General features: G+C 32.5%; 1 protein-coding gene across 2 annotated transcripts in view; it reads left to right on the top strand.

The window, feature by feature from the left end:
• Positions 1-15,787, top strand: part of ADGRL4 (adhesion G protein-coupled receptor L4) — a 104,905-nt gene that overhangs the window by 46,401 nt on the left and 42,717 nt on the right. Inside the window, exons 3-8 of one of the 2 annotated variants that reach the window (XM_019743359.3) lie at positions 3,413-3,565; positions 10,386-10,535; positions 10,926-10,996; positions 11,820-11,999; positions 12,107-12,290; positions 13,385-13,501. In XM_019743359.3, coding sequence (XP_019598918.2) covers positions 3,413-3,565; positions 10,386-10,535; positions 10,926-10,996; positions 11,820-11,999; positions 12,107-12,290; positions 13,385-13,501 — 855 coding nt within the window. The remainder of the gene's footprint in view (positions 1-3,412; positions 3,566-10,385; positions 10,536-10,925; positions 10,997-11,819; positions 12,000-12,106; positions 12,291-13,384; positions 13,502-15,787) is intronic. The other variant, XM_074334998.2, reaches the window with a different exon arrangement.

The following is a 15,787-nucleotide window of genomic DNA, read 5'->3' as shown; positions in this document are numbered from 1 at the left end:
TTTATCTTACTTTATTATTATATTTTCAACTATTTTCCTCAATCACTCCAACCTCCATATGTTTCAGCTTACGGGTGACAAATGCTCGACCAAATGCTAAATCTGAACAACGTGTTTTAAATATGCTTTTTAAATTTAAAAAAAAATAAATAATAAGTCCTTTAGATGAGGTGTGAACTTCCCACTATCACAAGCCACACCAACCTTCTACTGTCTGGCACGTGGTGGAGTCAAACGTTAATACCTGCCTGGCCTATACAGGTTTTGGAAAGCTCAGCCTTTGTTTTTCCGTATCTCCAAGTTGTTGGCCTCTAGGGGGAGCTCAACACTCTTCTCTTGAAGCTGACCTATTCACCCAAGAATGTATCAGGCAACATGCTGGAGATTAGAATTTTCAAGGGGTCAAGAGAGTAGAACTCAGAATGTCAGAGAGGTGCCTTATGGTAAGATAAAAAGAGGCCTGATGCCATAACATAAAAAAAAGAAAGAAAAAAAGAAGGTGTGAGGCCTGGCCTACCTTTGTTCTAGACGGAGAAAATGTTCTTCTTTAGGGCTGACTGATGTTTCAAAGCAAATGAAATGGTAGTGTGCCAAAAGTAGAGATTTGGGTGTGTGCTCAGAGCAAAAGGCACTCTAGGTGATGTTGAGTTCCTTTGTTTTAGGGGCAAGACTGCCTCAGGTTTAGGAAAGGAGTCTAACATAGGGTCTTACCAGTCTTACCATGAGATAGATTTGAGTTGAAAAAAAATCTTTGTAATAATAAAAATCTTACATTTGTTGAGCTTTGGATCTCATGGAATACTGAAGAGTCAAGGCCAGGTCTGAAATATTTGAAAGCCTTTTGTGAAGTAAATTATATGTTTTTTTCTTTATCATAAAATGAAATAACATCATTTTATTAATGTTTTGGATAACTTTTATTAACATGGAATAATTCTTAAGAAAAATGTTACAATAATGGTACCATTGAAGTCATGTACAAAAGTGAATATTCTGCATCATCTGAATTAACTTTAAAATGGAGGTGCCCCCAAGGATGAATGTAATAGAATTATAAATGCTTTTTATTCTTTCTTTTCAGCATTCTTTCAAAGAATTACAATAAGCAGTATTAAATCACTGGAATTTTAAAAACTGAATTATGGGGAAAATAATTTGATATTTTTCTTGTATTTAGGATGGAAATATTTTAGCCATACTAATGGAATCCCTGGGCATTTGGAGATCTTACATTATAGATTCTTTACAAATATTTTTATTATTAAAATACATATGTATATATAGATATATACATTAAATAATCTTTTATTGTGCTGAACCATCATATGTTTTTATATACTTATAGCAGCTGGCCTATTATAATTAAGATAATAAGTCAAAGTGATAAAACATAAGTATTAAAATTATGGAGTAGAATTATATAGGTTGAATATCTTCAAAGGCTAAAATTTACCAATGCCACCTGCCCTGTCCATAGTAGTCATTTTTGAAAAAATACAAATAAAAAAAAATTCACCTATAGTTGTCTGCCAAATGTTAACTTCTTCTATACTTAGAACCATAATGTTTGAAAATGAATTAGTAGAAATAAAATTTAAGTTAAAAATAGAATGCAAATAAAGTTTTCATTTTCCTTCTGAAATCACTACTTTAATATCTTTTCTTTTCCCAAAATGGATCCATAATTTATTAGATACATTCTTATATATATTGGCTTTTTAAAATTATCTTCACAGAGGCAGCAGGATGCAACAGTTAAGAGAACAGGTTTTGGAACCAAACTACCTGACTCTGCAACTAAATGGCTGTGGGAAATTGGCAAATTACTTTTCCTCTCTATGCCTTATTTCCCTCATTCATTCAAGAGGATAATAATGGTACCTATTTCCTAGAGCTTACGTAAGGGTTAAGTGAATTAATATTTATCAATGTTTGAAAAAGTCTCCGACTCTTACTTATTACTATATATGTGCAATAGCCCGTGTGTGAATTAAACATTATACAAATTCATCCTTTAAAAACTTGGTTTGATTAAAATGGAAAATTAAAATTCAAGACATTTTTTAAACCTGACTTGCTTTTACACCTATTCTCCCATGATTTATCTCTGTGCTCTTCAACCAGGCTTCCCTCTACCCTCAGAAATACCTCATTCACCCCTATGCTTGCACCCTTGCCCAACATTTTATCTTTCTTTAGTGACCGTTCTTCTCTCTATCTAATCAATACTTACCTATTCTACATTGGCCAGTCTGGGTCTGTTAGTTTTCTATGGCTGCCCTACAAAGCTAGCACAAACTCAGTGGCTCAAATCAATACAGATTTACTCTCTTGACAGTTTTGGAGGGTAGAAGTCAGAAATCAAGGTGTTAGAAGAGCCATCCTTCCTCCAAAGAGTCTAGGGAAGAATCTTTCCTTCTCTCACTAGATACTGGTAGTTGTCAGCTATCCTTGAATTTTACAGCTGCATCACTTCAATCTCTGCTTCCGTCTTCACATAGCCTTCTCCTCTGTGTCTCAATGTCCAAATTCCCTCGTCTTTGCATTGGGGCCTACCTAATCCAGTATGGCCTGGTCTTAACTTCATTACATCTGCAAAGGTCCTATTTCCAAATAAAGTTACATTCGTGGACATGAGATTACAACTTGAATATAGGTTTTTGGGAGATACAGTTCAACTCACAACAGGATTTAATGCATCAGGAAATATTCTCTGTCTCCCCCAGCCCATCATAATCACTTCTGAGAAGCACTTATTTTCATTTGATAGATAATGTAAATCTGCTTTCCGATTTTACCAAAGGATTTATGAGTCTATCTTTTCTGATAAATTTTGTTATAAGAGTGTAAGGGTAAAGACTATGAGTCATGATATAATTGCTTTTTTTTAAATATTTGTATACTCTTACATAGGACAATATAATGCATATAGTAATGAATAAATGAAGAGATGCAGACACAGTAATATAAAATTATTGTAAGGAATAAGTGATAAAAATAAATGATACATGATTACAGCATGTCAATTTGTATGCTCTGATTTTTCATTTTTAACTTATGGTATACTTTTGACTGATTATAAAGCATATTATAAATTAGCAAATTAGTATATATTTATTGACATTATTATAATTAAATTACATACAAAATATGAAATATGTTCCAATATAGATTAAATAGCTATATTCAGTGATTTTGAAGGAAGAGATTCTGTTTTGTTTTACAACTACAAAGAAGGTTTCACATTATAAGCAAGAATAAAACAAGTGTACAATGTGGATTCTTTAGTATTAACTTCCTTAGAAATAAACGTTGCATTACTTTAAACTATTTAACAGCCAAAATTCCCAAATACTGATAGAAATCCATCTCAATTATACAAAAATAATGTTTTAAATTTATATTTCCACAGATGATAATGAATGTGGAAATTTAACCCAGTCCTGTGGTGAAAATGCTAACTGCACTAACACAGAGGGAAGTTATTATTGTATGTGTGCAACTGGTTTTAGATCCAGCAGTAACCAAGACAGGTTTATCACTAATGATGGCACCATCTGCATAGGTAAGTCAACTATCTCACTTCGAATTTGTTTCTATCTCTTATTGCTTATTACCTCCAGAGATTAGATAAAAATTCAGACCAAATGCTGCCAGTCCTTGATTATACCCTAGTTGTTAAGTATTTTCAGAAATTTCATTAATTCCTTCACGCCTGCAATAATCATCAGTTACTATGGAATATTTTATCCAAGGATATAACAAAAATCAAAGAGTTTTTGAGAAAAATAAAAGAGTTTACAAAACAAAATTCATGAAGCTATGAGATCTAGCATGGTGACAAACAACAGAATAAGTGTTTACACTTTACTAAATCAAGAAAGTTACGATTTGCATCCCAAGATATTGATGCTTTTATAAATATGCATGCCGAAACGGATTCTACATTTTCTTAGAATGTGTTCAGATAACCATTCCTTATGAAAGAAATGTCCTAGTGCTTTACTACTTCCTGCCAAAAGTTAGTCACACTTAAGATCCATGTAAACTTTTCTGAGCACTAGAGTTCTAATTGGAGAATCATTTCAGTTTCACTAAAATGTCTTCTGGAGGGATAATAATTTCAATTCAATCCCTAAATGAAATATTATACTGAGTCTGAAGAGAGTATCTAGAAGATATTTTAAATGTCCTTCTATTGTAATGTGGCCACACATTTGATTATCAGATCCTACAGTCTGAGGAGTCAAAAAAAAAAAAAAAAAAAAAAAAAGATTGTTTAGAAACTTCAAACGATGAATAATTTTCAGGGGCAAATTCTCGGGAGCCAAAGACTTTAACTTTGAAAATAAGTTATAAAGCATCTTACTCATGGTTGCTAACAAAAAATTGTACAGTTTACCAACAACTAGTAAAATTAATTATGATTGCTACAATTTACAAGATTAATAGATGAATTGAGGCCCTGAGAGTTAAATCACATAGCCAGGAGTAGATGGGGGACCAGAACTCAGGAATAATGTGCTGTTTCTACTTTATGTAGTTAAATAAAAGAGAGAGATCCAAGTTAATCTAAATCACACTAAGGCCTTTGATTATTTTCCCAGTGAGATTCTCATCAGCAAGCTAAAAAGGAGTCTGGCAATGTTATTACTAACAACATGAGGAGTCAGGGGATAATGTTCAAAGAAAATTTACCAGCGAAATCTCTGTATCAAAGAAATTGTCATGTCTCATGTACCTATGGTCCCTAACATTTACTCTGCTGTGTAAACAGTAAAGATTTTATTCTCCTCATTTTTTTAGCCAAGGGAAGTGCAAGGCTACTCCCAATTCATTTAGGATAAAAGGGGGATTAGAATCACAGTCTTATATCAAGAAAGCCACAGTTATTTCCACAGGAGACTGAAGTGGCCAAGCCATTGAAATCTCACACATTGTTCTGAATCATGCAAATGCATGATTTTCATTATCTATATATACAGGTATATATACAGCTATATATACAAGCTTTGCAAGGGCATAAAAGATTTAAAATATGAGATATAGTATTATTTTCATCAAATAGTGTTGGCATCTTTAGTGTTGGCAGCAAAATATTTTATTGGAATATAGCTTTACAATATATTCAGAAAATAGGATAAACATGAAGTTCTGCCCAGAAAACTTACAGCACCTCACTATTTGTTCTTCTGGAGCTTATACTCCTGTTGCTAGTCTTAGAATGTCATTTAGTATGCGTATTTTACCTTTAGTACTTAAGTTCTAACTATGTAGCTCTGTTAGCTTTACTAAAAATGTTCCAGTTAGATAAGAAATCTAACTTGTGACGTCTTAATCACTGGAATGTAATACAATTGTAGCTGTGCTCTTAATTCCCACTTGTCTCTAGAAGACATCTTTCTTTTTAACCTGATCATGTTTACTTTTTTTTTTCAATTTAGTTTCAGGTATACAAAACAATGTAATAGTTGGACATTTATACCCCTCACAAAGTGATACCCTCAATCTATTACCCCTCTGATCATGTTTACTTTTAATATGACTCAATTCACAAAGGGCTATATTTTTCTGTTCATGTTCCTTGCAAGTGGAGAATTCCTATATTAGAAAACAACTGAATCACAGACACAGACAACAGACACACACATAGATGACTTAATACCAATATTTTGTGGGGGTGTAATACACTTGCAATTTAAAGCGCTTTCCCCCCATACTCACTTCTTATTGAGATACTGTGGCCCTAATTTTTTGCTAATTCTCTTTTTAGCTACTGTAAGTAATCAGTAAACACAATAACTGTATTAAAACCCAATACTCAGTACTGAGTTCTTCAGTTTCTACCTGTTTTGTTTGATGGATTATTCAATGAAAAGCTCATTCTCTGGAAAAGTGTTATTTCTAACCAATTTTGTTGTCCTTAAGGATTATGCTTTTTTGAGAAGCAGAGCAACTATTTCTTTTTTTCCAGTTTTGTAGTAATTTTTGTTGTGCACTATGATAATCCTTGGGGAATTTGAACTGAGAACCATAATTCTACTCCCTTTCTACTTTAGTATATCACCTTGTAGTGTATTATTTCTGATTTGACAGCTTAGCTGATACTTAAATTTGACATGTCTGATAATTATAGTCACTAAGAACCTGTATATATAGATAATGAAAAACTCCAATTCACGGCAAGAAATGACCCAAGCAAAACTCTTTACCTTTAGTCTATATTCAAGTACTATCTTCCACAGATAAGGTAATTTTGTTGCAGAAGGCTTTTAGTGAGATTTAGCACCATGCATATTTTTCTTTCCCTTGGAATAACAGTAAAACAAAACTTCAAATGCCATGCTTCTGAGACACCTAGATTTAGACTCACATTTCCCAAGTGGGGAAACTGTGGCATCCATTAGTAAAGTGACGCTCCAAGACCAAATGAATAGAACCCAAGGACTCCTTCATGTTTACTGCATGCTTCAAAGCTGTGTTTATTGCTTGTAGGTTTTTTGTTGTTGTTTTTTATGTCTTATCGCCTTAGTTACTCTGATAGTTTCAGATTTTTTCCCTTGCTTTGAATAGCATTAATTATTCAATTTTGTCTTTGCAAATTGTTTCCAGTAATTGAACATTTTATCTTTTCTTTGCAGTATGTGACTTAAACAACTTTAGAAAATTCAGCTATTGATGAAAATTATAAGAATCAAAACAATCATATGACCATGTTTTAAAAGAAAATTATGATAATATTCTGCTGGGTTGGCTTACTATAGACATTAAAAAAAGCATAATATTATTAATGAAAAAATTGCAAATGAATTTTTTGATGTGCAAAACAAATAAATGATTTTTGTGATGTGCCTACATTTAGAGAAATAAAGTTAGCAGTATTAAGTCGAGTGTTGGGTTGGTAGTGGAAAAATGGATCAGTTGTCAAAAATGGTAGGTCAGGGGCGGGCCCGGTGGCTCAGGTGGTTAGAGCTCCATGCTCCTAACTCCGAAGGCAGCCGGTTCGATTCCCACATGGGCCAGTGGGAAGGTTGCCAGTTCAATTCCTCGTGTCCCGCAAGGGATGGTGGGCAGCGTCCCCTGCAACTAAGATTGAACACGGCACCTTGAGCTGAGCTGCCGCTGACCTCCCGAATGGCTCAGTTGGTTGGAGCGCATCCTCTCAACCACAAGGTTGCCAGTTCAACTCCCACAAGGGATGGTGGGATACGCCCCCTGCAACTAGTAATGGCAACTGTACCTGAAGCTGAGCTGTGCCCTCCACAACTAAGACTGAAAGGACAACAACTTGACTTACAAAAAAAGTCCTAGAAGTATACACTGTTCCCCAATAAAGTCCTGTTCAACTTCCAACAATAAAATCTTAATTAAAAAAATGGTAGGTCAATTCTAATCCAACAGAAATAATTACATAGTAGTAATTTAGTTTTCATTAAAATAAGGGAGAGCGTTCTTTTTCTCTATTATAGCTCTGGGAAGTACCAACACATGGCAATCAAATGAGACACTCATTATCAATCTGTTTTCTCTAAACCTACATATTCATAGGGCTCCTGCTATTATGAAAACATATAAATAGGATCAGTGGACCTGATTTTTATTTATAATATCAGGCACCTACTACATCTTAGGCACTACTCCAAACACCATATATTTCCTCATTTGTTAGGAAAAAGAATACTTTGGAGTTAAAAGATATTTTTTTATAGTATTACCCAAGGTCATAAAGCTAATGAGTATTATATAGGCAGGGAGCTTCCATAGTGGTTGTATTAGATCCAAGCCAATTAGGCCCTGCAGGAGATTGCAAGAAAAGTCACTGTGGATCTTGCTGCAAAATGGCAGTCCCATTCATGGTGGCTAAGCCAGTTTCATCCCATTTGGGCATGGGATATGTTTCACTATTTTATGATTCTCTCTATATTACTAGGTAACAAAGGGGCATAGAATGATAAACTGAGTAGTGGAAGCTTTTGTGTACGCTGGCACACAGCCAGTTGTGGTAGTCACACATTTCATTAATAAGTTAAACTCAATAAACTCTACTTCCGAGGCCTAGAGTGAAAAGGATAACAAACCTCACGTCCACATTTTAGAAAAAAGTTATGGTGATATAAAGTATAAACGAGAAAAGTATAAACAATTTGGAAAACATTGATGAGACGATTAAAGTTTGAAAAACATTACTTTGGTAGGATATTTAATTCTGTAACATTTGTAGTCAGTCTATTCAAATTTGCATACACCCAATTTTGAATGCTAGTCTCCCAGGATTACTACCTCATTTTACAGATTACCATTTCATTAATTGGTGAATTCAGAAGTTGAAATACCCTACTTGGTCCAAGTCTGACATCCTGGAATACGAACTAGCTGAGTGAGTGATGGTGAAGGACTTGAACTAGAGCAAAGACCCCAACATAAACACCACAGGGTGGGGAGGAAAGCTGAAACACAGTCAGTTGTGAGTACCAAGATTGTGTACACCTGTGTTCAAAGTACAGGAGGGAAGATGGAAATTGAGTTTGTAGAGCCAAGATTTGTATGTTGCTCAAAGATTGGGTGTGGGACACTGTTCCCAAGAAATGTTGCACCTTTAAATAATTTTCAAATTGAGAAAATCAACATCTGGTTTCCTGTTACGCCACAGAAGGCATCCAAAAACATGAAACGTGGGTATTCAAAAACATAGCTTTCTTGTCCATGAAAGAAATTATTCTTTTTGTGATACTTCATCGGTCTGTTCACACCTTCTTTGGGGTGTTTTCCCTTTTTGGATACAGCACATTCTACTTCTTTAGCAATGCTCCAAAAAAGACTAGTCTTTGGCTTTGTAATATTTTTTTTCCTCACTTTATTGATTTCATGAAAAATAACAACCTTAGTCTGCTCTCCCACCTGGGTTCTTTTCTTCAGCACAACCTTTCCCCAATGGTTCTCCGTATTCTAACAATCAACCTGCAATTACTCATCTGCTACTTTATTTTCTCTCTCTTTTTCTTTTTTCCTTTTTCCTTTTTTTTTTTTTTTTTTTTTTTTTTTTTTGAGTTTCTGAACACATATATGTAGAAATGATAGGAAGAGGGTGAAGATCTAGAATGGCATTTCTATTTCTTTAAAAATAGTGTACTCAGATTTCTGGGTAGTATAGATCATGAATACATAGATTTGGCAGAAGAACAAGGGATTTTCTACCTTTTTTTCAGATCTTTTAATTGTCCTTAAATCTGGTACCATCACCTTTATTAGCTAATTGAAATTTCTTCAAGAATCTGGCAAGATGTTATTGTCATTTTTCAGTTTTTGGTGGTATGAGTTTTAATGCTTTCCTGTATTTTTTTTTTGCATTTTAAAAGTGAAAAATTAGGATCAGCTATATTTAAGAAAACTAACTAGATGGCGTTTTTAAATTGGACTATGATCAAACCCCCCCCCTTTTTGTGGCAAATGGTACTGTGAACCTCTATTAGTTGTTTAAAAATCAAATTGTATACTTTAGAGTACAGATTTATTCATTACTCTAACATAGAGTAGCTTAAGATGTCAGAGCTATGCTGGGAACACAAAAATCTTTGTATTTGTTTAAAGTAACAATCTGTACTTTTCAGTTCCTTGTACTTTTTCTCTATTGGAACTCTGCCTACTGTCAGAGTATTTATACTTTATTTAAGACATATTTCACTATAGTATATAAAATTTTAAATTAAGAGTATAAATTATGTGAGCTTAAAACCTGTAAGTTTTATTGTGGCCTTTGAATTATGGCTACTGAAAATCTAAGAGTTAATTCTGTATAATTTGTTGCTTTATCTAAAACAAGTATGTATTAAGAATCATAATAGAATATAACCTGAACTAAAGTAATAAATTATGGTAAAATTTTAAGGGAGTCGAATCACACATTCTGCTACATCTGAATGTTAAGTTAACTTACATGCAGAAATGAAGCTTTGGAAAGAAAGGGCACTACTCTTTTTTATCATCCAGATTTATCTAAATTGAATTGTTATAATAAATGTAGTTTAATACTAGAAAACAAAGTATTTTAAAAATTAGGTTTTTATTAAATTAGAACTAAATTTTGCACAGTCAATGATGAAAATGTCTTTAATGACTTTATTGTTGAATCATGCTATTCAGAAAACAATTCAAGAGTTTAGATCGTGAATAATATGTTTAATACATTGTCAAAATGGATTGGCCAAATCAGGGTTAGATAAATATATGCAGCCAAGTTTGCTCTGTCATTTTTTTCCCAAATGATGGGATTTTCCTTGCATTTTTGGAAATTTGTTATGAAATCACTAACTGTATGTAATATTATTAACAGTGTAAGCAACATTATGAGTACTAAATAAAATTGCTAATTGTTCAAATATTTCCAGATATAGATGAGTGTAGTGAATCAGTTGCCTGTGGTGATCATGCAGTATGTGAAAACGTGGATGGTGGGTATAACTGCTCCTGCAAAGAAGGTTACCAGACATCCACAGGAAACACAAAGTTCACACCTAATGATGGCACTTACTGCCAAGGTAAATTATGTTATTAAATTTTATGTATTACCAAAGAACTATATAAAATATATAGTACACAGTTGTGAAGTATCAAAGAGCTACACCTTCCAAAAGATGTGCCAGTAATCCTTTATTGTCTTAAAATAAAATAAGAAAAATATTGTTTTATTTAATGGAATATGTAGATCACATATTTTATGTAGTTAACAGCTTTCTTTAGGCTAACTACATTCTTACATCTTTCATAAAATATTGTGTATTTTAATGAATAAAAATGAATAAATTTCATTTTGAATAAAATTTTTAAATGTTTTAAATGTTTAAATAACTAAGAAAAATCTTTAGAATCAATATAATCATCTTAGGGGAAATATTTTAAAATTTACTGTATATTTTCTTTTTCTACAGAAAATGTGAATGCAGATTGTCATTTAGATAATGACTGTATTGCTGCAAATATTGACAAAACATTAACAAAAGTAAGTAGACTAGTTGAATTAAAAATGCATTTTATTTTAATATTTTGGTTTTAATTAAAATTTTTCTAATGTCAAATTTTAAAAACAGTAACAAGCAGGTGAACTTCATGTAGAATTGAAACTATTTACGTACAGAGATCTAAGTATTTTATTTGAGACACAATAGGATTAATTAGAAAATCCCCAATTGAGGAAGAATTTTACCTATTTAACTTATGCTACTTTTAAACTATTCAATATACTGGAAAATTCTTTTCAACATGTAAAGAAAGTTGATGAATAAAATAGCAAAAACACATTTTGACCCCAGGCCCATTGCCACACTCTAAGGAGCCATAGCTAAATGAAACTAGATTTTGTACTCTAAAGTAAATATTTCAAAAAGTAAAGAAAAAGTAGGACATCCATAAAATTACTGTCATGTGATTGAAAGGGTGAATCTCAACATAACTAATTAACAATCAGCTAAAGCAAATTTCCTTTTTATCACATTGTAAAGAATTTTCTCTGGTTGATTAAAATCTAATTCATATTAAGTTATGATTATTATAACTTTCAAAAGCTACTTTTTAAAATTATCAATTCAAGCATGTTGCTTCTTTTCTGAAGTAATTTCTATGATTTTAAGTGTACTTGTCAGCCTTTTGTAAATAATTTCGGGTTTCACTGCTGCATGTTATCATTTGGGTTTAATCTGGTAACTTATTAACGTACAGGGCAAGAAAACAAGACTCAGAATAAATTTAACATGCAAATTGTATTCTTGAAAAGATCCAGTAGTACTCTAAACTGGTTTCCTTTCTCTGGATTCATTTTTGTTCAGATTAGACGAATAGACCAACCTGTGGCTTTGCTGCAAGAAGTCTATAGAAATTCTGTAAAAAATCTTTCACCGATGGATATAATTACATATATAGAAATATTAGCAAAATCATCACCATTACTGGGTTACATGAATAGTACTAACTCAGACAAGGACACCCTTTCTAATTCAACTCTTGCTGTAAGTATTTTGAACTTTAACTCAGTATTATTGAGCTTTAAAATTTTCCTTACATCTGTGATTAATGTAATATTCCAACATTTTTAAAAGATACTTTTTTCCCACAGGAATTTATAAGAACTGTGAATAATTTTGTTCAAAAGGAAACATTTATAGCTTGGGACAAGTTACCTACAAATCGTAGAAGAACTCATCTTACAAAACTGATGCATGTGGCAGAACAAACTACTTTAAGTATATCTCAGAACTTTCAAAAGACCACTCAGTTTGATACTAATTCAAGTGATGTAGGTAAGAAGCCCCGGTCAGTTTCAAAGCAATAGTATTTTTCAAATAAGCCATTCTCAAAAGGGAAGGAAAGTCTTTAAAATACTGTTAATGAAATTGGCATTTGTTTTATCGATGTAGAAATGAATGGTGATGCATATTACAAGAGCGATATGAATGAAGGATGAATAAAAACGATGAATACATAAGCATTGCCTCATTCCTACAATCTCCACCTTTTCCTGTTCCTGAATTGCTTAGCACTTAAATGCTCAGCGTACATTACTCCTTTGCCATTTTGAGTTAGTCATCTCATGACTTGTTAGGCTCTACCTTGACCAATGATAGTGACAGACAGATTTTCTGGATGTAGTATATTTAAATTTCTCTTTAGGAATTCTTTGCCTTTTGATGATATAAATCAATCAACATATTAAATTAGAATGTTTCTTGCTTTATGCAATTTCATACTTAAAACATTAGGAATCTTGGATCAAATTGAAGATGCCCGTAAAGTTGTTCTGAGGAAACAAGGTACAATTTCTGAAAGAATCATTACCTCTATCTCTACTATATTTTCCGGGTGACATCCTGCTAGGCAACAGTAGATATACAAAAATCATTATCTCATCTGAATTCACCATTTAACTCAAAATTAAGGTAGCAAGCATTGTGACATATATAAAAGTGTATATTTCTATGACGTTCCTGCATGAGAAGGGTGAAAAAATACCAGGTAAGGAAACTATCATTCAAGAATTTAATTCAATCCATCTCTAGATAGTAAGTTTTATAGTAGACATCATCCTCTAAGATGTCATAGTTCTTACTCTTTGGTTTGGTAATTATGTCACATAGCTCCCTTGCATTCATACATGTTTTATCTTTTATTTCATAAATATAAACCATGAGTGTTATAGTAAAATAAAAAATTTAAACTTGAATCAGATTTTAAGATAGAAATTATAATGTGAAAACATGATCAGAATATGTTCATTCTACTTGCCATAAATAAAAAGTTGAAGTCCAATATTGACAGATGAAATTATCTTCAATTAAATAAAAACATTGATTAAACTAACTTCAAGGAATTTATGATATTCATGGTTTTCTTTCAGCTCTCAAAGCATTCTTTATTGACTCACATCACATGAAACATATACATCCCCATATGAACGTGGACAGAGATTACATAAAGATATTTCCAAAGAGAAAAACTGCAGATGATTCAAATGGTAGTATTTTGACAATCTTATATACAATGTCAATGATTTGCAATAAATACTTGTCATGCATTTGATTGTATCATATGTACATATAACGTGTGTGGTTTCCTATAGAAAAATATTTGATGTTTACATACAGAATTTCTGTATTTGTACTTGAGATTTTTATTCTGATATAAATACCTGGGGAGAATTTTCTTTTATTTTTATTTTTTTAATTATTTATTTTTTTTATTTATTAAATTTATTGGGGTGACATTACTTAGTAGAATTATATAAGTTTCAAGTGTATATTTCTATAATACATCATTTATATATTGCATTTTCTGTTCACCACCCAGTGTCATTTCTCCTTCCATCACCATACATTTGTTTGACCCCCTTTTCCCTCTTCTACCACTGCCCCCCTCATACCTTCTGGTAACCACTAAACTGTTGTCTGTGTCTTTGAGTTTTAGTTTGTCTTGTATATTGGTTGCTTTTAGTTTTTTATCCCACATATGAGTGAAGTTCTGTGGTTCTCGACTTTTTCTTTTCGGTTTATTTTACTTAGCATGATGAACTCAAGATCCATCCATGTTGTCCCAAATGGCAGTACTGTATTTCACCTTTTCTTATGGCCAAGTAATATTCCATTGTGTATATGTACCACATCTTCTTTATCCAATCATCTATCAAAGGACACTTCGGTTGTTTCCATGTCTTGGCCATGAATAGTGCTGCATTGAACACTGTGGTAACATATAGTTTTACAGATAAATGTTTTCAGATTTTTGGAGTAGAAAATGAATTGCTGGGTTGTATGGTATTTCTTAATTTTTTGAGGAACCTACATACTGTTTTCCATAGTGATATATCAATTTACATTCCAACCAGCAGTGTATGAGGGTTGCTTTTTCTCCACAGCCTCTACAACACTTTTTATTACTTGTCTTGTTGATGATAGCCATTCTAAAAGGTATGAGGTGGTATTTCATTGTTGCATTGATTTATTTTCCCTAATAGCTAGTGATGCTGAGCATTTTTTCATATATCTGTTGGCCATTGTGTTCTTAGGAGAATTTTCTGTTCAGGGCCTCTGCCCGTTTTTTAATTGGATTGTTTTTAGTTTTTTTTTCTTGTTGGGTTCTATGAGTTCTTTATATATTTTGGATATTAGCCCCTTATTGGAGGTGTTGTTTGCAAATATCTTCTCCCATTCAGTTGTTTGCCTCTTTGTTTCGTTGATAGTTTATTTTGCTGTGCAGAAGCTTTTTAGTTTGATATAACCCCATTCATGTATATTTGTTTTTACTTCCCTTGCCTTTGGAGTCAAATTCATAAAAATCCTCTCTGAGCACAAGGTCCATAAGTTTAGTGCGTATGCTTTCTTCTTTGCAATTTATTGTTTCACAACCTGTCCAATGTTTAGGTCTTTGATCCATTTTGGGTTAATTTTGGTACATGGTGACAGAAAGCAGTCTAGTTTCATTCTTTTGCTTGTGGCTTTCTAATTTCCCCGCACCATTTATAGAAGAGGATTTGTCATCACTGTTATTCAACATAATATTGGAAGTCCTAGCCAGAGCAATAGACAAGAGAAAGAAATAAAAGGCATCTGAACTGGAAATGGAGAAGTTAAATTGTCACTTTTTGCAGATGACATGATTCTTTATATGGAAAACCCTAAAGACTCCACCAAAAACTGTTAGAAACAATAAACAAATACAGTAAAGTTGCAGGATACAAAATCAATGTATAAAAATCCATTGTATTCCTATATACGAAAAATGAAACTTCAGAGAAAAAAAAGAAAAAAAAATCACTTTGCAATTGCAACAAAAGGAATAAAATACCTAGGAATAAACTTAACAAAGCACCATGTTTCCACAAAAATAAGATCTACCCTGAAAATAGCTCCAGTTAAGATCGTCAGCCAGACAGACACATTTAGTATGTTATGACAATGTTCCAGAAGAAGATGACATGACTATATTTGAATAAATATAGATTGTTGTATATGAAAAATAAGACATCCTTTGAAAATATACCCTAATGTGTCTTTTGGAGCAAAAATTAATATAAGACCTGGTCTTATTTTCGGGGAAATATGGTATGTGAAGGACTTATATACTGAAAAATAGAAGACATTTTTAAAAGAAATTGAAGAAGATACAAAGAAATGGAAAGATATTCTGTGTTCATGGATTGGAACAATCAACATAGTTAAAATGGCCATAATACTCAAAGCAATAAGGTTTAATATAATCCCCATCAAAATCCCAATGGTATGTTTTCAAGAAATAGAACAAAAAA

This window comes from Rhinolophus sinicus, chromosome 14 (assembly GCF_057876585.1).
Source record: "Rhinolophus sinicus isolate RSI-liver-muscle chromosome 14, RSI-T2T, whole genome shotgun sequence".
Classification (NCBI taxonomy): Eukaryota; Metazoa; Chordata; class Mammalia; order Chiroptera; family Rhinolophidae; genus Rhinolophus; species Rhinolophus sinicus.
Note: the sequence above shows the minus strand (reverse complement) of the source record. Positions and strands in the feature narration are given on the sequence as shown.